The sequence below is a fragment of the Megascapheus bottae genome, chromosome 9 (assembly GCF_031878675.1).
Source record: "Megascapheus bottae isolate mThoBot1 chromosome 9, mThoBot2.hap1, whole genome shotgun sequence".
Lineage (NCBI taxonomy): Eukaryota > Metazoa > Chordata > Mammalia > Rodentia > Geomyidae > Megascapheus > Megascapheus bottae.
Window position 1 is genome coordinate 12517628 of NC_143517.1, and position 23362 is coordinate 12540989.

The window sequence follows — 23362 nt, forward strand, 5'->3', positions numbered from 1 at the left end:
TGACATATGAGTGTCAATGGTTCTCTGTGCCAACGGATAACACAAATTTTCCAGACTTCACCCTATGAATTATATCCTTTCTGAATTGTATTGTCTCACAGTACAAAACTTTCCTGAGTTCTGAAATTCATTCCAGTGAACTACTGAACTGGAAGGCTTCTCAAATTTGAAATCATTTATTGTAAAGTCATGGTAGCCTCGGCAACCCCATCACCATCTGAAGTAAGGGCAGTCTTACAGAACTGCTTCTTCACTCTGCAGTCTATACCTTGCCAAGAAATGAATAAATAAACAAATACTGCACTAAAAGCATCCTTTTCTCAAATTGTGTGAACTGCAAATATTCTTACAAACTTCTCTTCAAAAGAAATTTTAGAGCTTTGCTAAAAGACTGAAAAACCACATTTCTGTATAATATTCTCAATGTTGAACTGATTTAGTAAGATATGGATATTTATTGGTGAATTTCAAACATCCCCTACTTAATGACAAGCTAGAAAGAAATACCGAGAGGGAATTGCAAACATAACTAGTATGCCTGCCAAAAGCCTGCCGTGTCATTTGCCAGGACACATTTACTTAAGTAATAGCAAGTGCCCTACCCAACACTGAAGCAGCAGAGGACTGGAGGGTGGGGGGAGATAATGGCTCCAACTACAAAGAAGCCTAAATGCCCAGCAAATTAAGATGTGAGTCAGTTTCTCAGGAATGCAAATGGGCAGTACCAGGGCTTGCCATCCTGTCAGGACCTCCCTCTAAAGGGCTGAATGCCAGGCAGGGGACTCTGGGAACAGTAGTGGTGGGGCATTCTGTCAGCAGCAGATCCCATATAGGGGTTGGAAAAAGTTGTATGACATGGGGAAGGTCTCCTTTGGACCGTCCAAAAACCACAGAGGGAACAGTGGACACCTGTCACAGTGGGGCAACATGCCAGATAATCTTAGCCACTGACACAGGAAACTGTCACAGTGGCTGTCTCATGCCCTTCACCACCTACCCCACCCCCACTCCTGAACAACCAAAGCCGAGAGGCAAAAGGTAGACTGTGAAAGATGACTCAACACTCGATCTGTCCCGCAGTCCTCTCTGCCCAATCTCCAAAGGAGGCAGGACTTCTGCATTGAAAATGAGTTCTGAGCTAAACCAACCAGACTCAAAAACAGAAAATGACTTTCGTGCTAAGGAATCTGTCCCAACAATGGACAAGAACCAGAAATTGAGATTAAGTTTGTCTAACCAAGCACAATGACTAGAAGAAAGGGAAGGAACTTCACATTAAATTCATATTAATACCCTGGCAGACAGAGATGGGTAATAAAATGTTTCACAGTGATTTTGTAAGTTAGGCTCAAGTAAAGGAAGTGACAAGTCATTTATTTATAATCAAACATTATTTGATTTGGAAAAAGTATGTCAGATTACTTGAGTATTTCCTCAATGTTTTATTATAAAAATTTCCAAATTTACAACAAATCTGAATGAATTTTATAGAAAGTATCTGTACAAATATCACTTATATTACATTATTAATGGTTTATTGGATTGCTCACTCCTGCATATCCAATCTTTAATCCATCCGATTTGAATAATGCATTTTAAAGTAAATCATATACTTCAGTACATCTCTCTAATATACTTCAGGTTGCATACCATAAACTATATTTCAACATTTCTTTGTAGTCCTTAATGAATAATTCATGTAAAATAAAAAACATTGATGATAAGCATGCTTTCCCTGAGTTCTAAAAAATGTATACTCTAATGTACACAAAGCCTTACTTACATCAAGATGTACAACAATGCCAGGCACCAGGTGTTTATGCCTGTCATCCTACCTACTCAGGAGGCTGAGATCTGAGAATCAAGGTTCAAAGCCAGCCGGGGTACAAAAGTCCCTGAGACTCTTATCTCCAGTTAACCACCAGAAAACTGGAAGTGGTGCTGTGGCTCAAGGGGTAGGGTGATAGCCTTGAGCTGAAGAGCTCAGGAACGACACTCAGGCCCACTGGTATAGTGGTAGCCTTGAGCTGAAGAGCTCAGGGATAGCACCCAGGCCAAGAGTTCAATCCCCACGACTGGGGGGAAAAAATGATGTAGAACAGTGAGTCTACTTTAGTTCCTTCCCTCCTGGTCATTCCATTTTCAGCCCATCATTGGAGGTCACCCCACTGTCCTGCCTTTTGTTTTTCCTAAAATTAGTTGTATCTGCTCTTGTAGTTTGGTTTATATGTTTCATGTTTCCACCATGCCTGCTATCTGAAGTAGCAGTTACTCCTTTCCAGTGATGAGTATAATTTCCTTGTATGCAACCTCGTATGCATAGATGAGGATATACAAGTGATGGAGTATACTCAAATACATTCATTCAGCTGCTTATAACTTTGAATGATGAAGAAGGCCAATGAAGGGCCCGGGAGTTTGGCCTAGCGGTTAAAGTGCTTGCCTAGCATGCACAAAGACCCGGGTTCGATTCCTCGGTATCCCACATACACAAACAAGCCGGAAGTGGCAGAGACGAGACTGCAACAAGCGACAGAGAGCGAAAGCAAGCAAGCGGAGCCCAACCGAGTGGTGGCCAGAGCGAGCGGGGCCAGAGCGAGAAGGGGCCGGAGCGAGCGGGGCCAGAAAGAGAAGGGGGCCAAAAAAAAAAAAAAAAAAAAAAAAAGAAGGCCAATGAAATATTCTTTTACAGATTATTATGATTACTTGCCCTCTTCAACAGCTTCAAAAACTGAAGATGGAAAGTGGAGTTAGGCTTATGAGATCTGTATTGAACATGTTCAGACTTCTTTGTCATTCCTTAAACTGCTGCTTCACAATTATTTACCATAATTTATATCATATTAGTGATTGTAAGTAATATAGAGATGATTTAAAGTATATGGGAGGATCGATAAGAATACCTTACATGCAATTACTACACCATTTAAACACACCTTGAGTTCAGTAGATTATTATATTCCATAGGGGGTCTCTGATCCTCAGTGATCACTAAATATACCTGTATTTCTCTTACACATGTAGAATTGCTAGATTCAGGACATATGTTCAGTATTACTCAAAAAATAAATAAAATTTCTGAGCTGGGAATATGGCCCAGTGTGGGGGAGGGGGGGGAGAGAGGCCCCTCCAGTGCTGGGGCTTTAATACAGAGCCTAAATGGGCTTATTTGCTCAAGGCTAGTACCAATCACTTGAGCCATGGCTCTACTTACAGTTATTTTAGTGGTTAACTGGAAATAAAAGTCACACTGCCTTTCCTGCCTGGACCGTGTTTAAATCTCAGTCCTAAATCTCGGCATCCTGAGTAGCTAGAATAACAGGCATGAGCAACCAATAGCCATTTGCCTACTTTTAATCAAATTATAGGGCTTCTTTGTATTTCCTAGATATTTATTCTTCAACAGACATACGATATAACATTTTCTCCCAGTCTATGATTTTTCTATTCATTATTTTCAATGGCATCTCTGATTGAAAGTGTTTACTTTTCATCATGCTGAATGTGTGAAATTCATGTTCTTAAGCATAGTACCAAATTACTCAGGATGAAAACAGGATTTCCATGCATCATTTTCCAAACTGCAAGTTCTAATTCAAGACTTGCAATAAAAATAAAAAAGTAGGTCTATGAAGTCTAGTCACTGGCAGAAGCCCAGTTATGGCTCATACGGGGCCAGTAAGGAAGAAGATCTTAAAATCTGAAGGCAGAATACCATTGAGCTTAAAAGTAAAAAAACTCTCAGTAAGTTTGAAGAATATCATTCATTAAGTTGTGGAGAAGTTCTACGGTAATCATTTTTCCCTCAAATTCAATTGGATAATTTTATACCACCTAACATCATGTCAACGCTTAAATTCTTTGGCTTCTTTGAAAAATGAATTTATTTGTTATGTTCTCTATGTCTCCAATATCTTACAAATGAAACTTGTAAATTTATATGCAGCGAAAGGGATAAGTGCAATGAAGCCCTTCTCTATTCATCACTTGGATTTACAAATTATTAATATTTTATAGCATTTGTTTTCTTCATATGTATGCACACACCTTCCTCCCTCCCTCCCTCCCTTCTTTCCTTCCTTTCTTCCTTCTTTCCTTCCTTCCCTTACTTCCTTCTTTCTTTCCTCTCTTCCTTTTTTGCTGGCCTTGGAGTTTGAACTCTAGGCTTGGGCTCCGTCCCTAAGCTCTGCTGCTCAGGGTTAGCATATTATCACTTTCAGCCACAGCACCACATCTTGGTCTTCTTGTGGTAAAGTCGAAATTAGAGACTCATGGACTTTGCTGCCTTGTGATCCTCAGATCTGATTCCTGAGCAGCTATGATTACAGGCATGAGCCACTAATCACCTGGCTATATTTTTCTTTCTAATCTATCCCAATTAATGCTTTTTTTCTGCTACTAGATTATATATGGAAAATTTTTTGGCTGGGAGTCAGTAGCCAAGTTAGAGTGAATTCTGTTTCATGGGTCTCAAAAAAAATGATATCATAGACAATTATGTTTTTGTTTCTTCTAATTCTCAAAATTTATTATTCTAATTCACAAAAGCTTGGCTCTCAAAATTAAATTACCAAACAACTGCAACCAGAAAAATAAAAATTAGTTTCTCTTTTCTGTGTTCAGTGTATCTACCTAATAATGGATAAAGACAGACAGACAGACAGACAGACAGACAGACACACACACACACACACACACACACGCACGCACGCACGCACACACACACACACACACACACACACACACACGAGAGATATCAAGAATTCAAGGCTAAGAAGTTTCAAGAACATTGTTAAAATAAAAAAGAAAGGCGTGGTGGCTCAGGCCTACAATCCTAGCTATTTAGGAGGCCAAAATCTGAGGATCTCAGTTCAAAGCCAGCCTGGGCACTAAAAAGTCCATGAGACTATTATCTCTAATTAACCACCAGAAAACCAGAAGTGGAACTGTGGCTCAAGGGCAGCAGCCTTGAGCTGAAGAACTCAGGGACAATGCCCAGGCCCAGAGTTCAAGACCCATGACCGACAAAACTAAACTAAACTAAACTAAAATAGGAAATTTTGAGGGCAAGACTGCATATTACACAAAAATAATAGCTCCTGAACTAAATTTCCTATTTTTGAATATAGCTTTGTAGCTAGCTACACAGGAGCATATCCTTGTTCTTAAAAAAAAAAAAGGAAAAATATAAAGATAACATATCCTATCTTTCAAAAGCAAAGTAACCAGGAAATATGGCCACACAGGTAAAAGCAAAGGATTCAGACGTTAATTTGTAAGTAAAAATAACCGTTCCAATGGTAAGAATACTTGTGGAGACAACTAGAAAATGCAGTGCACTGAGGTAATCTTGTCCTCCTCTAATAATGGATGAGGAACCCATCCCTTCAGTTCAGTTTCAAAGCAAGATTACAGGTCTTTGAGCTGCACATGTAACATATCTGTAGAAGGTTTCCAACAAGGGGAATCACACAAAGTGAAAGTTTACTAATCAAGGATTTATTTTAGAACAACATGACAAGGGGTAAGAGAAGCATTTCCTGCTCCCCATGAAGGAAAAGGGGAGTTAAAGACTCAAAATAGCATCCCTACCTGTAGCCTTTACACTTTCTCAATCGGGAGTACATGTGCCAATCCTTAGAAAATGGTATGAGATGGGTAAGACTGGTGGGGACATGATCTAGGAAAGACGATTGGATGATATCTCATAGAGTTCTCCAGGGAGCTTGCATCCTGCCTTTCCTTGCCCACACCCAGACCCTCATTCCATCTTCTGTCACTTCCAGCAGTGTCCCTAGCACAGAGCCCCTCATCTCAAAACCACCATTCTGACTAGCTGCTCCACACCCTTACTCTTTCACTAATATCACCTACCATGCAGACAAGTTCCTGAGGGAGAATGAAGCAAACTAAAAGAAATTTTTTAAAAAAGAAACTTGGCCTTTGAAAAACTATTCATCAAACCTCTTTAAATACCTTGGCAAAAGCAAGGCATATTAAAAGATTGTACTGGGAGTAGTCTATAAAGCCAAGCAAGATGCATCTCATTAAATTACTGTTGATCTGGATTTTAAAAATCTGGAATGTCTCTTAAGCTTTCTTTTCTAGGCACTTAAGAATAACTTTTATCCTTTGCCTAGCACTGCCATAACACATGAGTACATTGCTCTGAATCTATCTTTCTTTTCCTAATTAAAATGACATATTTGTCCCATGAGTTTCCTCACTATGTCTTCTAATTTTCTGAGATCAACAGAGGCGAAATACACAGAAGGCACAAGTGGGAGCTGTGGTTTTTGAGCCCTTGGAACTAAAGCTTAAGTCTATGCCATGTCAACTCACTGTACAGCTTGCATCATATAATATAAATAAGAATTACTTTGATCACAACTCAATAATAAAAACATATGGTACGGATGAAGTACTGCAAAAACAACAAGAAAAGCATGGTTTTTAACTAGGTGAATTCCACACCTCGCCTACCTGTGCTTCTCCAAACTGAACTCTGAACTGATGGTACATGCATGCTAACTAACACTGTGTTCATCTCCACACTCGCACTCAGTAATTCAAGTTGCTTTAAACCCATTCTAGGACCCCAATGACTAGAGACAATGACTACCCCAAAGCTTAAAGTCTGAAAGCTATATGCAAGGTACAGACAACTATGTCTCAGCAGAAAACACAGGTACATTTTGTAGGTACCATTCTGACCAGACTGCACATCTTCCATAGTACTGACCAAGTACTTTTAATAGCACTCTAGATAACAGTGTCATTGGAAATAGAAAACTTTCAGACAACAAAACAAGGTACTTCCAGCTCTGAAGGCCAACATGGATTCTAATTCTGGACTATTCATTCACTCAAAAAAATCCCTCAAAATTCTGCCCTGCTGCACAGAAGCAACTTAGCTTACGATCCAATGGTGAGAAAAACGGACACACATCTACTTTGGAAAAAAACAATATCAAAGACAAGGTGTATGGGACAGTAAGATACAAATAACTCTGGAGAGACTAATAATCTAGAACTTTAAAGATACTGCATTCTAAAGCATAAACTGGTCCAAAATGTTCTTCACAAATAAAAAACTACTCACTTTATACCTTTGTAACTTTTATTGAAAGTTGGCAAAGTAAGAAATAGTCATAATTCTTACAAGGAATAAAAAAAGGGAAGAAAAAAGTTAACAAATTACCCCACACTCCATTATTCACAGAGATAAATATAGCCTACTTTTTAGTTATGTTTAAAAATAAAAAGGAAAACTGAAGTCCTGCAAAATCAGCAGTTTTTCTAATTTCAGAAAAGAACAACAACCACAAAAAATAAAACAATAAAACATCTGCTTCTGCCCAACTTTCTTCAAATCAGAATTAACAAAAAAACAAATGAAGGAGTATTTGGACTGGGTACTGTAGCTCACACCTGTAATCCTAACTATTCAGGAGGCTGAGATCTAAGGATAGCAGTTCAAAGTCAGCCCAGTCCAGTGAGACTCTTATCTCCAATTAATCACTAGAAAAAGGGAAATAGGGATTGTGGCTCAAGGTACAGCAATAGCCTTCAGCTGAAGAGCTGAGGGACAGTGCCCAGGCCCAGAGCTGAAGCCCCACAAAAAAAAAAAAAAAAAAAAAAAAAAAAGAGTACTTGGGGAATCTCTCTTAGCTGTAGACTAGCTTCCTATAGAAGCAACTCCATAGCCTTTGGCAAACTCGCTTCATGATATCTTCACGACACCTTAACACTAACACTTGATGGGTTTGACCCATCTAAATCTCTACAACAACAGCAAAAAAAAAATCATAAATTCTAATAGCTCTGCTGTTTATTCAGCTCTTTCACTTCTAACATCAATCAAACTTTTCTTGCCTGTGACATAAACCTAAGAAGATGTACCTCTCCCTTCACCTTCATTTTGTTCTAACAAAGGGGGAATATTTACTTGCATCAGTTCTTGCCAATAATAAAATGTCTTTCCTATACACTAAGTATCTACTTTCATTCTTGATGCCACACACTAGGGTACTTACTTACTATGCCCAGGCATTTACTTCAGCACTGGAGAGAAAAATGAAGATGAATGCAACAATCCCCTATGTTACTATCCCTCCTGGCCTCAGTAATTACTCTAAACTGGGGTGAGTAAACTTTGGCTGACCTCTTGGGTTGTGTTTTATTTGTTTTCCTAAATGCCAGGAGCTAAAGCATGATTTCACTTTAAGAACTGAGAACACTCCAGAACAGAAATTTTACCATGTGAGAAGATCATATAATTTCATATTTCTGTGTCTATTAAGTTTTATTATAGTTATACTTGTGTGACAAGGCTACTATCCATGGTTGCTTTCAGGTTACTTTGGCAGGGTTGAGAAGCCGATAACTATGTGTGGCCAGTAATATCAGCTTTGATCTCAGGGATCATAGCAATCTCACAGCTTAAAGCAACAGAACCACTAAAGACGGAGTTCTTGCTCTATGGAAGCGGGAAAGGAAAGCCCATTGGCTTCTGTGTATCAATAACAAACATGTACACCTTACGGATAATAATGCCTTCTAGAAATATTGATGGAGTTAAAGTGAGGATGATGGCATTGGCTGAAAGTGGATAAGCAGCATGACATGGGTTTAGGTATTTTGAGCTACTGATCACTCCACAACTAGAGCCAGCCATAACTTTACTTTCTTTTAAATGTAAATTTGTCAGAAAGTCAGGTGTTTGGCTCTAGCATATCCTAGCAATACATGGCACCCTTAAAAATCAATGAAGGCATTAATGGTACTCTCAGCATGACTACATATAATAAATATATTTGTAAAGCTTTTACTACAAGTCTCTATGGAACCTTCATTGCTATGGTGTAAATTCTATCATCTTCAAGCAACTCCAAGATCGATCTCTACCCTTCATGTACCAGAGGAGAGCACTTGAAAACTTTGCTCTGGTTTCTCTCCAAAAATGGGAGGGAAGCATCTACTGAAACTGAAAGGGAACAGGACCCAAGGGGTGGAATACTTGAAATAAACGTTATTGAAAAGATGAGTAAACATAAACTGAGAATGCAGAGAAAGGCACTGGAGTGCCCAGGTCTGGAATACAGTGTAGAGTTTATATCTTGCCTAGAAGCAAGTAAACTGTGCTCTCTCATTATCTTACCCTATTATCTTTACTCATTCACCTCCAGCAGTTGATGGATCACAAGACACTGTTAAAAATCAACCTGAGGACTTACTTTTAACATAAATTATTAAACACTACTTCTGGAGAAGAACAGCAAAATAAATACAAGTTGGCTTAAGAGCTTTTTACCTGCACATATATAATTATTATCTTTACAATGTTGCATATTTATGATCCTATTCAGGAAACATGTAACTGAAGCACTAGGGCTATGTTTCACATATCAACCTATTAATACTTCCACAGCAGCAATGGAACTTGTCAGCAATTGTATTTTGGATCTTGGCCAGACATCCTAGATTTCTACATACACTATTTACAAATAGACAAATTAGTCATAAACCATAAAATAAATAAGTTTTCAAATTCAAGAAAATAAGCATTGTGCTTTTTTTCATGGAGAAGTTTAGTCTTGAACAAATCAATATAAGTAGTGTTAGTCCACATCTGTTAAGTAGGAAGAGAGGGATCATATCAAGCAAATCAAACTAATTTATCAGTATTAAATTGCTTAGCTTTGCTCGGACACTTCTATATCCTATGTATTTTTTTTTTTTTGGCCAGTCCTGGGCTTGAGCTCAGGGCATGAGCACTGTCCTTGGACTTTCTCAAGGCTAGAGCTCTACCACTTGAGCCTCAGCACCACTTCCAGCTTTTTTCTATGTATGTGGTAGCGAGGAATTGAACCCAGTCTTCGTGCATGCAAGGCAAGCACTCTACCACTAGGCCAAACTCCTGGCCCCATATGCCATGTATTTTTAAAAAGACTTCTCACCTTAATTCAGTGAAACATTTTTAGGATCTAAAAGCAGGAATAATAAAAGAAGTGATTAGTGATTTTTGCAAGTACTTTTTATGATAGTAAAGTAGTAAGCATACAATGGCTATATTCTGTTCCTAAAAGAAGACCTAAAACCACAAGCAACTTTTTGCCAAAACATGTGAAACTTAAAAGATAGAAGCTATTTGTGAAGCTACAACTTACTCAAATGTGCCTACAAAGGAACAGGAAACATATAACCTGGCCAAAAAAAAAAAAAACTCAAGAAGAGAAGGGGAATGTGGCTTAGTGGTAGAGTGCTTGCCTAACATGCATGAAGCCTTGGGTTCCATTCCTCAGTACCACATAAACAGAAAAGGCCAGAAGTAGTGTTGTGGCTCAAGTGGTAGAGTGCTAGCCTTGAACTAAAAAAAGTTCAAGGATAGTACCCAGGCCCTGAGCTCAAAAGCTCAACAACAGAAATAAGATGTAAGTAGTGCTAGACACATTTTGAAACTTAAGCCCTTTTCCTTCATAGCTACCCATAGAACATTGTCTAATATGAAAGGAAATGAGTTCTGCCAACTAATCAATCCTCTGCAAGAAATGCAAATAAAGAGAAAATGGGGAAATCCTCCCAAATTCAGCCTGTACATAAAGTAACCTGAAAGAAAACTACAGGTCTATTTTATTTTATTGCTGGGGTAATGTACAGAGGGGTTACAATTTTACATTACTACAGGTTTATTTTACTCATGATTATACTAACCAAACTAAATTAATCATATTGATGTACCAATATTATACATGATATTGATATTGACACATATATCAGTATATAAAATCAGCAGGTAGCGTCTTCCCAAGAAATGTAAAGATTAGTTTTAAATATGAACATCTAATATTATAATTTACCAAATACACACAAAGGAGAAAACTGATATATAGTGTCTCAATAGATGTGAAGCAAATTTTCATTATTAATTCTAACTAGTAGCAAAATAAGGATGAAGTTGAAGAAGAAAAAGATGAAGAGAAAAGAGGGAAGAAGAAAGTAAGTAGCAGACCTACATGTAGCACGAACACAGATGCAAAGCAATGGACAGGACATTAGCAAACAAATCAATGTATAAAACAGATAACTTGATCAAGCAGTACTTTCTTCAATAAAGCAAAATTATTCATAAATGAGAAGTGCACAAGAATCTCCATAATTCTATTTAAAAACTTCTGATACACCTAGATGTTATATTCTACTTGCTAGAACAAAGATTGGATAACAGATTTATCATTAATCTCTTTCTCTCTTCCTCTCCCCCTATTTCCCTCTCCCTTTCTTATCATCCCCTCCCCAGGCCTTTTGGTGCCTATACTGGAACTTGAACCTGAAACTGCATTCTTGATTGGGACTACCACTTGAGCCACATCTCCACTTCTTCCACTCAATATAGTCTTAGATATGTAATTCAATGGGACAGTAAGGCAAGGGAAGACTGAAAATAGAGACAAGACTGCATATACATAGGATAGGATATCTACATAACAAATCACAAACAGTTCTTTTTTTTTTTTTACAGAGGCATGAAAGCCAGTGCCAGTGACTTACACCTGTAATCCAAGCTACTAAGGAGGCTGAAATCTGGAAAAGCACAATCCAAAGCAAGCTCCAGCAAAGAAATTCACAAAAGTCCATCACCAAACTAACCAGCAAGAAAAGCTGAATTAAAGGAATGGCTCAAGCACTGAACATCAGCTGTGAGCAAGCAAGATGAGTGGGCACAAGGCATAAATTCAAAACCTAGTACGAAACCTCAAAACAAGGCAAAAAGTAATTTAATATCTGAACAGATGTAGTGATATACCACTAACAAGGAATGTCAGTATCAATAACGCATGGATTCTAAACTTAAATCTACAGATTCAATGCATTTTTAGAGGGTTTTTTCTTATCCATTGAAAATATATATTTCCAATATATACTACTATGTCCAGTAGTGTAGATGTTTAAATGTTATAATGCAAAATGTCATATCTTTCAGGAGAAAGTTAGACAAAATTTTATGACTTTATGTCTTAAATAAAACTCAAAAGTAAGCCAACAAGTAGGTAATAGAAAAACCCTACTAAGTTAAACACATTAAGCAATATGTTAAATTCTACAATTCACATGTTAAATTTTACCACTGTATATCATACTTAAATATAAATCTTCAACAAAATGTATTACACAGGCTGAGTAGTGGTGGCTCATGCCTATAATCCTAACTATTCAGGAGAATGAGATATAAGATTCACAGTTCAAAGCCAGGCCAAGCAGGAAAGTCTGTGACTCTTATCTCTAATAAACCACCAGAAAAACAGAAGTGGCACTATGGCTCGAAGTGGTAGAGAGCTATCCTTGAGCTAAAGAGCAAAAAAAATCTCAGGGACAGTGCCCAACCCCTGAGTTCAAACCACACACACACACACACACACACACACACACACACACACACACTCACTAATGTGAATAACTATATTCTGGGAGATGCTCTTTACCTACTACAAAAATAATCCAAATGTTCAAGATTTAGAAATATTCTAGAAAGCAGTAGCAAATATGTAAAACCAACAAACTGATTTTAAAAAAGGAGAACTTATTCATTGTAGGTATGATAATACATGGAAACCATGATTTTTGTGTCATTTATGGGTTGTTTTTTGTTGTTGTTTTATTTTTTTGCCAGTCCTGGGCTTGAGCTCAGGGCCTGAGCCCAGTCTTTGGACTGTCTCAAGGCTAGAGCTCTACCACTTGAGCCTCAGCACCATTTCCAGCTTTTTCTATGTATGTGGTACCGAGGAATTGAACCTGAGTCTTCCCATGCTAGACAAGCACTGTACCACTAGGCCAAACCCCCGACCCCTTGTTTATGTTTTTAAGCAATATCTAATAAAGGTTAATTTAACACTAAGACACAACAACGAGTTTCTGACTTAGAATAACACTGAGACACATGCACAGGTAAGTATAAGTAGAGTAGAGCAGCAAGAAATCAAACAAAATAGTCTTCAAGAGGCTAGTCAATGAAAAGTGGCCCATTCATAAAGTGAGGAACTGCAGACATAAAACTAAAGTATGGGGATTCATTTCATTCAACCCTAAGTTCAAATCCCAAGTCTGTACTCCAGAACCCCACAGACCAGATGGGGCTGGTCTTACTGCATACACCAAATAAACAGACATGGAAAGAGCAGAGAAAGGAGATAAACTATAAAGTAGTCATGAGAAGATAGCAGTCAGTCCATCCTTACCCACCTTTAGGGTAGACAGGTGAGGTGTACACTTTAAATACAGACTGGGTGTTGGGGCCTGACCTCCATCTCTGAGGCCTGGTTCTGGCTCAGCTACAATTAAAGGGCTTTGGCCAGGCATTCACTCCTTGCATACCTCTCTTAAGGCATCTCTGTGTACATGACTCGATTGAGCCCCCCACCCCAGCTTCACGGGTCTCAAAGCAGAGCAGGTCTCAAGCGCTTTCCTGCACCTGTTCTGCACAGTACCTGAAAGCCCCACCCAGACCCTTAGTGATAGCATGGTGGCCCTCTTCCTATTGGCTAGCTTCCCAGTTCCCATCTTCTCCTATCCCCAACAGTATATAACTAATTGTCTGACGCAATAAAGAGAGAGCATGAGAGAACAGATCAGATCAGCAGAGATCAGCAGAGAGATCTGATGCGCTTTCATGGTTAACACTGCTTCTGACTCAGCCTGGTTTTTTCTTCCCCCGTAATTGGGGGAGGGCTGGGTCATGGATACTTACCATCTCGCTCAGCTCCCGGGGGACTACAGGGTAGCCTTGTGTCCCTCCGCGTTCCTGTGTTGCTGCCCCAGAGAGAAGCAACAACTGGGTAATTTCTGACTCCATAATGATATTATCTATCAGTGGTAAGTCCTGTGTTTCCCAGATTCTACGGTGATTGCAAAGCAACTGCAGAACGAATGGTATCAGACAGAATGGAGACAAGGAGTCTAAGGTTTCCTCCTGTTTTCACTCCAGAGCCTAGCAAAACAACTGGCAAGTACCTCATACACAACTACAATACCAAGTAGGTGGTCATCAAACTTTTATTACATGCAAAAGTAGCACATGTGTACATATGTATGTATATGTGAATGTAGATAACATCTTAAGCAGTTTTTACATATTTTAACAAAAACTATATTTTATAATGTATGGATTCATTGCACTCCAATGTACATCATAACATTATATACAGCATTATTAGTAGCATGAATTTATATATGTCTAAGAAAATGTATGCCTACCACATTACTTCAGAACAGTCATGTGGTGACATCATTATATTACTCTTTAATGGGAGGAAGGGGAGTACTGAGGCTTGAACCCAGGGTCTATTGCTGTCTACAGTTTTTGCTCTAGGCTAGGGTTCTAACACCTAAACCACAGGTCTATTTTTTGATTTCTGCTAGCTAACTGGAAATAAAAATCCTGTGAATGTTCCTGCCTGGCCAAGATTCCCTGTGATCCTTAGAGCTCAACCTCCTCAGTAGCCATGATTATAGGCAGAAGCCACTGGCACTGGTTTTCATTATTCTTTATTCCTTTATCTCTCTCTCTCTCTCTCTCTCTCTCTCTCTCTCTCTCTCTCTCTCTCTCTCTCTCTTTACATATATATATAGTAAATCAGTAAATAACATTTCAAACAAATACAGCCTTATAAAACAGCATACATAAATATTTCTGTAAAGTTAGAGAGACAGCTTTCTCAAAAAGCAAGTCCATAAAACAATTTTTAAAATTCAGTAAGAAGCATCTTATCTAAATTGATTTAATTCAGACAATGATCGGGCTTAGAAAGTTCAAAGACAGTCTTTCAACATTTATTACACTTTGTTTTAATTTCACCTAACCGAAAAAAAATTAACTTTCCTAAATAAAAATCAGCATGTGAACCTAAGAACAAAGAAGCTTTCCAGTATGCCACTTCAGGAAATTGAAATAAAAAACAGAGTCAGAAGGAAGAACTGCATTAACATTCTATTAAATAAGAAACAGAAGCCAGACTGGATAGATGTACAAAGTAGCAATGAATCTGCACTATGGCATGGTGGAAATGGCAATCAAGCCCATACAAAATGCAGGAAAGGAAAGTTACAATAATAGTAAGAGGAATAAAACTATTAAATCCAACAATGTTCTCCCACTTTAAAATGAAGGATGGTCTTTTCTGACTTTGGTAAGGAATGAGTCACTGGGTTATATGTGAGTGCACATTCTGTGGGACAGAAGCTTGGCATGTGTCCAAGAGCTGCAAGCACTTCTGCCACGTCCAGGGCTGTCCTTGGAAACACAGCTAAAACTGGGCAACTTCTGCCTCCTTCTTATTCCTTTTTTTACTAATCCTCACTGCTTTGGGGCACACAAACTATCTACAGCAAGTGAAAGTGCTCATTAAACTTGGAAAGCCTAGAAAGACTAGGAATATCCCACTTTTCTCTAACCTATTTCAATATCTTTGTGCATGAATAAGTAAGCTTGAAATTCCTTTAAGTCTAAGAGGTCATCTATACTGGATTTGTCTTTAACTATCAGCAGTCTAATTAGAACTAAATCCATTGAGTAATTTAACTTTAAAAGATAACTACAGTCACATCCCCGAAGAACAAATACTAAATGTAGAACAAATACCTACAATACCCTAATATCAGAGAAATGAAAAAGAAAAATTGTTTTAAAAAATAACAATAACTGTAAAGAAAAGACCATCCTGCCTTCCACTAATGGCAGAACAAAGAAAAAAAAAAAACAATAACAACAACAGCTAAAGCCCTGAAATCGAGAAAATGTAAGGGAAAAATTCTCATCTTCCAACAGAAATGGCCAAGAAATATAAGACCGAACCAGATATACAGTCACTCAAAAAGACTTATCTCACCCCACCCACATGTGCAGAGCCAGGCAGGCACAGGGACTTGGATAGCCACAAAGGAGCCAGTCAGGGGCCTCCTGACCTCCCAGTCAATAGCTAGGGCTTTTCTTTAGCCATTCCAGTAAACTGTAAATGGGTTGTATTTAGGAACAGGATTTTATATGCAATTTAGTTTTAAGTAATACATAAAAGCAGAAAAACTGTAAAGAGTAATGGGGGTGAAACATACGTACACTGTGAAATATGTAAATATTTAAAATAATAAATGGTTAAACATACCAAACATCTCAAACATCATTTCTTAGGTGAAAAAAACTAAAAAAAAAAAAAAACCCTTACGAGTTTTGTTGATTTGCATAGTATATTAATCTACACTTAGGTTGCAGCCCATACCAGTTCTTCGTTCAATCTAATTGTAAACACAGATGTTAATTTAAAAACATTTTATAAATTAGTATAGGTAGCAAGTCAAAACCACATACAGAGGTATGCAAACCAGGTAGCAAACGATTTAACATGTGTTCTACAATAGCTAGAAGAGCATCAAAAGACTACATTATATCTAACCTCTAATGAGAAATTTTAAGTTAAGATACCTCTTAACTGTAATATCAACAACTCCAGAGCTAGGCTAATGAAACAAACTGTGAGATACAAAAGGCCTCACTACAAACACTTCCTTAAGGACATCCATTTTACTTGAAACACACAAGCTAACATCTAACACAATCTCAAGCATGCAAATGCCTGCTTGGATCTGCATGGTCTCTTTAGTTTTGAACTTACCTTTCCCATTAGAATGGAAATGCCAGAGAAGAGAAAGGCAATGTAAAACTGGTCTTTTGGCTATTGGAATTCAAAAAGAGTAAGTCTTCCTGTTTGAGAGTATTGAGATCAGATATATTGAGTGATCTACTACATAGTTCTTAAACATAATATAAATCTAGTTAATCAGATTCTGTCTCCCAAATTGCACTGTCTCTCTGGAAAAAAAGGGTGTAATTTATTTCACTGTTGGTTTTTTTTGTAGGGTGGTTAGTTGGGTGTTTTCCTACTAGGACCAGACCTCACAGGAGTTAAATAATCTGATTCCAAACCCAAAGTAGGGCAACTAGATCACTCACATAACCTTTTATCCTTGTTTCTCTGTTGGTACTTAGCCAAAAATGCAAATCGAACATGCTTATTTTCTAATAATCTCTTCTATGAGGCATGATTTCAATGTATAATAAAAAAAACAGTTCTTGCTGATTATCACAGATTAATATGTTTGGTTTTTTTAAATGCTCAAGTATACTCTCAGACAACTGAAAGTTTCAATCTGAACATGCTAGACAAATGCTTTTAACTGAACAACAAAACAAGAAAAACAAAGCCTACAATATAAAAGACAGGTGGAGTAGGTCAAATGCTACAAAGCCTAACTAGAAAATGCAAGGCCCCAAGATTAACCACAAATACTGTATTAAAAAAAGGAAGAAAAATGGTAAATATCTCCATTGCATCTTAAATGACACTCAAAATGCTGTAAAATTACAGCGAAAAGCTGTAAAATTCTTGAGGCACACAAACATTTTCCTATATTTCATCTTAGAATGGGTAACGGAGGATCTAGCAACTTGCCCTAATTGATAATCTCTTGATTAAAAAAAGAGAATTTCACCAGGGCCTTTTTATTCAAAAGAGCAAGAATACAATCAGCAGCACACTGTTTATGTCAGTGACTTAGTAATCTAAGACACCCTGAGAGCAAAACCAAAAGAAAGAATAACCACCCAGAAGTGTTTTTTATTTTGGTTTTTTTTTTTTAATAAATCCATCAAACAAAGTGGTGAATTTCTCTATCTAAACAGAACAAATTTATTTGATTCTAAACATCAGTAACGATGCTTTTGTGTGGGGCGGGGGTGGGGGTCATGAGGCTTGAATTCGACCTGGGTGCTGTCCCTGAGCTCTTCAGCTCAGGGCTACTGCCCTACCATTGAGCCAAGCCCCACTTCCCATTTTCTTGAGTTGAATTGTAGATAAAGAGTCTCAGGTCCTTTTGTGCCTGGGCTGGCTTTGAACCTCGATCTTCAGATTTCAGCCTCCTGAGTAGCTAGGATTACAGGCATGAGCCACCGTACCAGGCTACTATGCTTTTTAAAGTAGTTTTTCATCAATAGATTAAATATTAATAGTAATTTTAAAATCTAATTGCTGTCAGATACAGGTTATTCATGCCTATAATCCCCTAGGATCTCAGAGAAATGAGATCCTTTTTTTTTTTTTTTTTTTTCCCCAGAGTTGAGGACTGAACTCAGGGACTTGCATTTGCCAGGCAAGGACTCTTCCGCTGAGCTAAATCCCCAGCTGAGAAATGAGATCTTAAGATAGTTCAAAGCCAGCTAAGGCAGAAAATTCAGAAGTCCATGACATTTCTCCTTTCTATTTAGTCACCAAAATGACAGAAGTAGAGCTATGTCTCAAGCAGTAGAGTATTAGTCTTGAGCATAAAAGCCAAGAGATAGCACCAAGGCCTGAGCTCAAGCCCCAGTATCAGTATCAATAAACAAGTAAATAAACAAATAACTAAACATAATTGCTGTTCTACACCCTGACACTGTAAACCGGAAGAGAAAAACACTCCACAGTGGCACCTACTGGTCACAGGTAGTATATAGTTACAGGAACTTGCTACTATGAAATAAAATATAAAATAAGAAAAAGATAAACTCATTTTAATCAGCTTAAGGCCATGAAAGAAACACCTATTTGATGTTTTTTGCTCTGTAAAACTCATGCTTTAAAGGATTAGGTCCTTTATATTTCACACTTTTGTACAAAAATCTAAGAATGTTTCATTATGACCAATGTCATTATCAATTTCAGACTCTCAATGCAAAAATGACCTTCAGCGGCTTACTATGTGAGCTCTTGTACTCTTCTCAAACCAAGATTTTCAAATGCATTGTTCCAAATATAATTTCAGGCAAAGGAAATTTAATGAAGTAAGACAAAAACAGTACTTTGTTATGGAACCAGGCAGAAAGCAACTAGATAACCTAAAGCAACTCCAATTCCTTTGAAATAGCACATATTAGAAAATGTAAAACTCAGCAGGGGACTGGTAGCCCATGTCTATAAGCCTAGTTACTCAAGAGGTTGACATCTGAGGATTGCAGTTCAAAGCCAGCTCTAGCAGGAAAGTGTATAAGATTCTTATCTCTAATAAACCACCAGAAAACCATAAATAGCACTGTGGCTCAAAGTGGTAAAGGGCTAGCCATTAGCAAAAAGGGCTCAGACAGCTCCTGGGGCCCTACAATTCAAGCCCCACAACTGACAAAAGAAAAAAGACATCTAAAACTCAAGTAGTATGAAATAACAGAAAAACCTGGACTCTTGTTTTGGTTCTTCCGGTAATTCAGTGGATTTCTGTGAGCTGGACAACTTGAAACCTTTCTGGACACTAATTTCTTATCTATATCTTGTTTTGAACAAAGAACTAAGTAGGTTTCATAGTAATGTCTGCTAAAACTTCTTCCGTTTTGATGTACAGTAACAACTCAACATTTACTAAACAACAACTAAAGAAAAGTGCTGTAGAAAAAGAATACTAAAGCAAGGTACCCGTGGCTCATGCCTATAATCCTAGCTACTCAGGAGGCTGAGAATTGAGAATCCCAATTAAAAGCCAGTCAAGGCAGAAAAGTTCATGACATGTTTACCTCCAAATGACCATCAGAAAGCTGGTTCTACCATTTTCTCAACAGCTTATGGTTTAGTTAGGGGCTGGGAGTTTGGCCTACTGCTAGAATGCTTGCCTAGCATGCATGAAGACCAGGATTCAATTCCTTGGTAGCACATACATTGAAAAAAGTCAGAAGTGGTGCTGTGGCTCAAGTGGTAGAGCTCTAGCCTTGAGAAAACCCAAAGTCAGTGCTCAGGCCCTGATCCCAAGCCCAGGATTGGCAAGGAAAAAAAAATGGTTTAGTTATTGGGTAGGGCTGGGGAATATTATACACACTTCCAAAACTAATTTTTCCCAATAACAGCTCTGACAAAGCCACTTTCTCAGATGCAATCCCAAGGACAAAGGGGAAAGATGAAGGTCTGGGTAAGGAGAGCTAGGAGGGGGAGGGAGAAAAGGGAGGGAGAGAAATGTACAGGGATGTAGAGATCCTGAGAAGGTATGTGGAGGGGGGAAAATAGGGCAATAGCAGGAGAGAGACACACTTCACTCAGAAACAGCTACAGAAAACTTTCTCTGAAGGTCCTTGTCATTGAGAAATATTTAGGAAAAAAATGTGTAGCTCCAGCCACCAGGGGCTTTGTCGACACCCACTGCTATGTCTTAACAGGCAATGACAAGGGAACCAAAATATAACTTTTACTTATGTCCAAGGTGAATTAACTAATTGAAGGGCTTTGAACTTCAAACTGTGTACCTCTTCCCATTTAGAACACAAATATTAGTTCTCAGAATGTAAATGTGTGCGGTGGATTTAACTGTACTACCTTTGCTTCTGGCGTTTATTGTTTCATTTCCTAACCAAATATTTATTGAACGCTCATTATGGGCCAGGACCATTCAGAGAGTTGGAATAACAGACCAATAATAGATAGGGCAATCTTGTTCTGAATGATCACGAAGAGCCAATAAAACACAGACAAGTCACATGAAAATAAATAAGACCATAAGAAATACTACGGAAATACTTTTCAAAATGAAATCAGTTATCTGATTTATTTTCTCGACATAGATCAATACGCTGCATGATGATCCTAGTGCAGGCTACAAATCATTCCAAGTGAAATGTGCAGCTCACATTCGGTACACATGTGTATTCCACTTCCATAACCCTAAATATGAGTCAAAGGAACTATAAAATAAACCGAGAACCACTGTAATAGGAGACGAAACAGATTTAAAACATCTGTTCTCTCTGCTGGATAAGCACATGGAAGAGAAGTAAGGTGAATACCAGTCAATTTCATTTTTTTTTAATAAAAAAGGAGGAAGAATAGAAAAACCCAGCTGGTGTTTCATGGCAGTCCTTAGTATTTTAATGGTAGATTAAGAAAACTACCTAAAACTATGTAAAATAACCTCCAAGAGCATTTGAATCACTCCCAACTCCCCCTTCCCATCTACACAGCACCCCCCTTCCGCGCGCCCCCACCCTAACATTATGCTCTGAGTTGCTTCTAAACGCTGCTGCTGGCCAAGGAAGAACTTACTTTCCCTGACTTTGGCTCATTTTCAAGCTCCCCCCTACTCCCCCCACACCCCCCAAAAAAGAGAGAAAAAAAACATGCGAGGACGAGATCAATTGTCCTCTAACTCCGGTTTTCACTATCTCCGAAAACCAAGGGGGGGGGGAACCAAAACATAAACAAAAAGAAACAGGGCGTTGAGTGTGGCCTGGATCTCGGCTGCGCCCTGCAGGTGAGTGGACCTGAGAGATCCAGGATCCCAGGAGGGGCTCCAGCCGAGGGGGCGGACCGCGCTGCGCCCGCCCTCCAGCGAGCCCAGCCCGGCGAGCCAGGCCTCGGCAGCGCGTCGTGAAGGGGGTGCGAGGCGGAGGATGCGGGAGGCGCGGCGGGGACAGGCGAGGAGCCCCCCGCAGCGCTCACGGCCGTGGCTCCCGGGGAACCCCTCTAGCCCCCTCGCCCGCCCCCCACCGCTCCCGGCCGGGACTGCCCCCTTCCCCGGCCTGCAGGGATTCTGACCTCTCCGAGCTCCGGAGCTGCTACTGCCGCCGCTGCTGCTCGTGCTGCTGCTGCCCGAGCCACCGCCGCCGCTGCTGCTGCTGCCCGAGCCGCCACCGCTGCCTCCTTTGGCGTTCTTGCGAGGGGCCATCGCGCACTCCACGCGGACTGGAGAGGAGCCGGGGGGCTTCCTCTGTGCTCGGGAAGGAGAGGGGGACCACAGGAGGCGCGGGAAGCCGCAGACGCTGAGGCCGCGCTCGGCTCCTGCAGTAGCGCGGGTGGCCCGACACCGATCACACGGATCTCCGCGTCTCCGAGGACTTTTCCTCGCGTGCCGGCAGCGCGCGTCCAGCCCACGCGTGCGCCCAGCCTCTGTGACTCTGTACCGCCAGCGAGAGCGCGCGGCTGGCTAGTCCCCCTCGGCCACGCCCCTGCCCGGCCTCGCCCCACCCACGGAAGGCTGAGTGACAGTAGATACGAGCCAATCGCCAGCGCCTCTGCGGAGGGGGGGCGGTTCCCTTTGGTGCTTCCCGCCCCTTCTCTCTGCAGTCTCCCGGCCTTTCTAGCGCGACGCCGCCGCTGGTGAGCGTGAGTGGCTTTCAGCTTTCCAGTGTGTCTCAGGTTTTTTTTTTTTCTTTTTTGGAACGTGGCAAACGTGGAAGCCGACTGGGCTCTCGCGAGCGTTGGCTGAGTTGGCAGGCTCGGGTGGGGCGGGGCCAGGGGCGGGGCCAGTGGACATGTGTGCGGCGCGCAGAAGAGGCGGGCCAGGCCGCCTCTGGGCCTCTCTCTGGGGATTTGGTTCCTTCCCTGGGCCACAGATGCCTCCAGGGCTTGCAAACCTGCTTCTTGGGAAAGACGCCCGTGTTTTTTTGCCAGCATTGAGACAACCCTGAAGTGGTGCAACACGGACTGATCTGATGCTTACACCACCCTGTGAAAGCAAGAATCTTCTTCGTTTGAACCATCGCTATTTACCAAAGTCCATCTTAAATAAGACAGAAAAACGTTAATGTGAAGCACCAAGTGCCCATCCCATCTGAAAGCACTCCCCTTCCACCAGGCTATCACCTAGGGTCGAGCTTTCCTTGGTGTCCCTGTTCGTGGATCTCCTTCTGCGTGCTCGCCTGGACCTGCGCTGCCTTCGGATTCAGCACATGGCTCTGAGTTGTTGCCTGGATGGGCCTGACAAGAACTTCAAGTCAGAGATGTCTTCAGATGGTGTCATCATTAGCTAACATCATGTCTACACAAGCAAGAGGTCTGATTTAACGCATGGTTGTCAAAATCCTGAGACCTTTCACCAGTTCTAGACCATATTTGAAAGCAAACCCCTGGGAGTATCTCCGGAGTTTGGAAACAGAAGCCATGCAGAGCTGTTGCTACATGCCATCTGGCTTGCTTGGCCTTCTGTAGCCTGCCAGCCCCCCCCCTCCACCATTAGCAGGTAAAGGGCCCACTGACCACTGTCCCTTGTGTTGTAAATGTCTGGCTGCAGCCATGCCCTGCCCCAGAGAGGCACAAAAGCCCATCAAGGTGAAGCTGTAAAACCGAGAGAACTCCTCTTACTGTTATCAAGGAAGCAGTTTTACCTACAGAATCTCCCTTATAGCTTCCTAGGGCGTCATTTCAGTAGGAAATAATGAGTGCTGGTGGAGGGAGTGCTAGATAAAGAGATCAATCTGAGTAATGGCACTTAATATATAAAACAATAAGCGCTAAGCTGTAAAACAAAAACAACAAAAACCCACTCTCATTCCCCCATTACAGTTTAACTGTTACTAGGACTTATTTAT

The 23362-nt window shown here is 40.1% G+C and overlaps 1 protein-coding gene across 6 annotated transcripts in view; it reads right to left on the bottom strand.

The window, feature by feature from the left end:
- Nucleotides 1–21820, bottom strand: part of Asph (aspartate beta-hydroxylase) — a 192244-nt gene extending 170424 nt beyond the window's left edge. For all 6 annotated transcript variants that reach the window (XM_090338865.1, XM_090338861.1, XM_090338864.1 and 3 more), the window contains exon 1: nt 21591–21820. In XM_090338865.1, the coding sequence (XP_090194991.1) occupies nt 21591–21720 (130 nt within the window). In that variant the 5' untranslated portion in view covers nt 21721–21820. The remainder of the gene's footprint in view (nt 1–21590) is intronic.
- Nucleotides 21821–23362: the final 1542 nt, after the last annotated feature.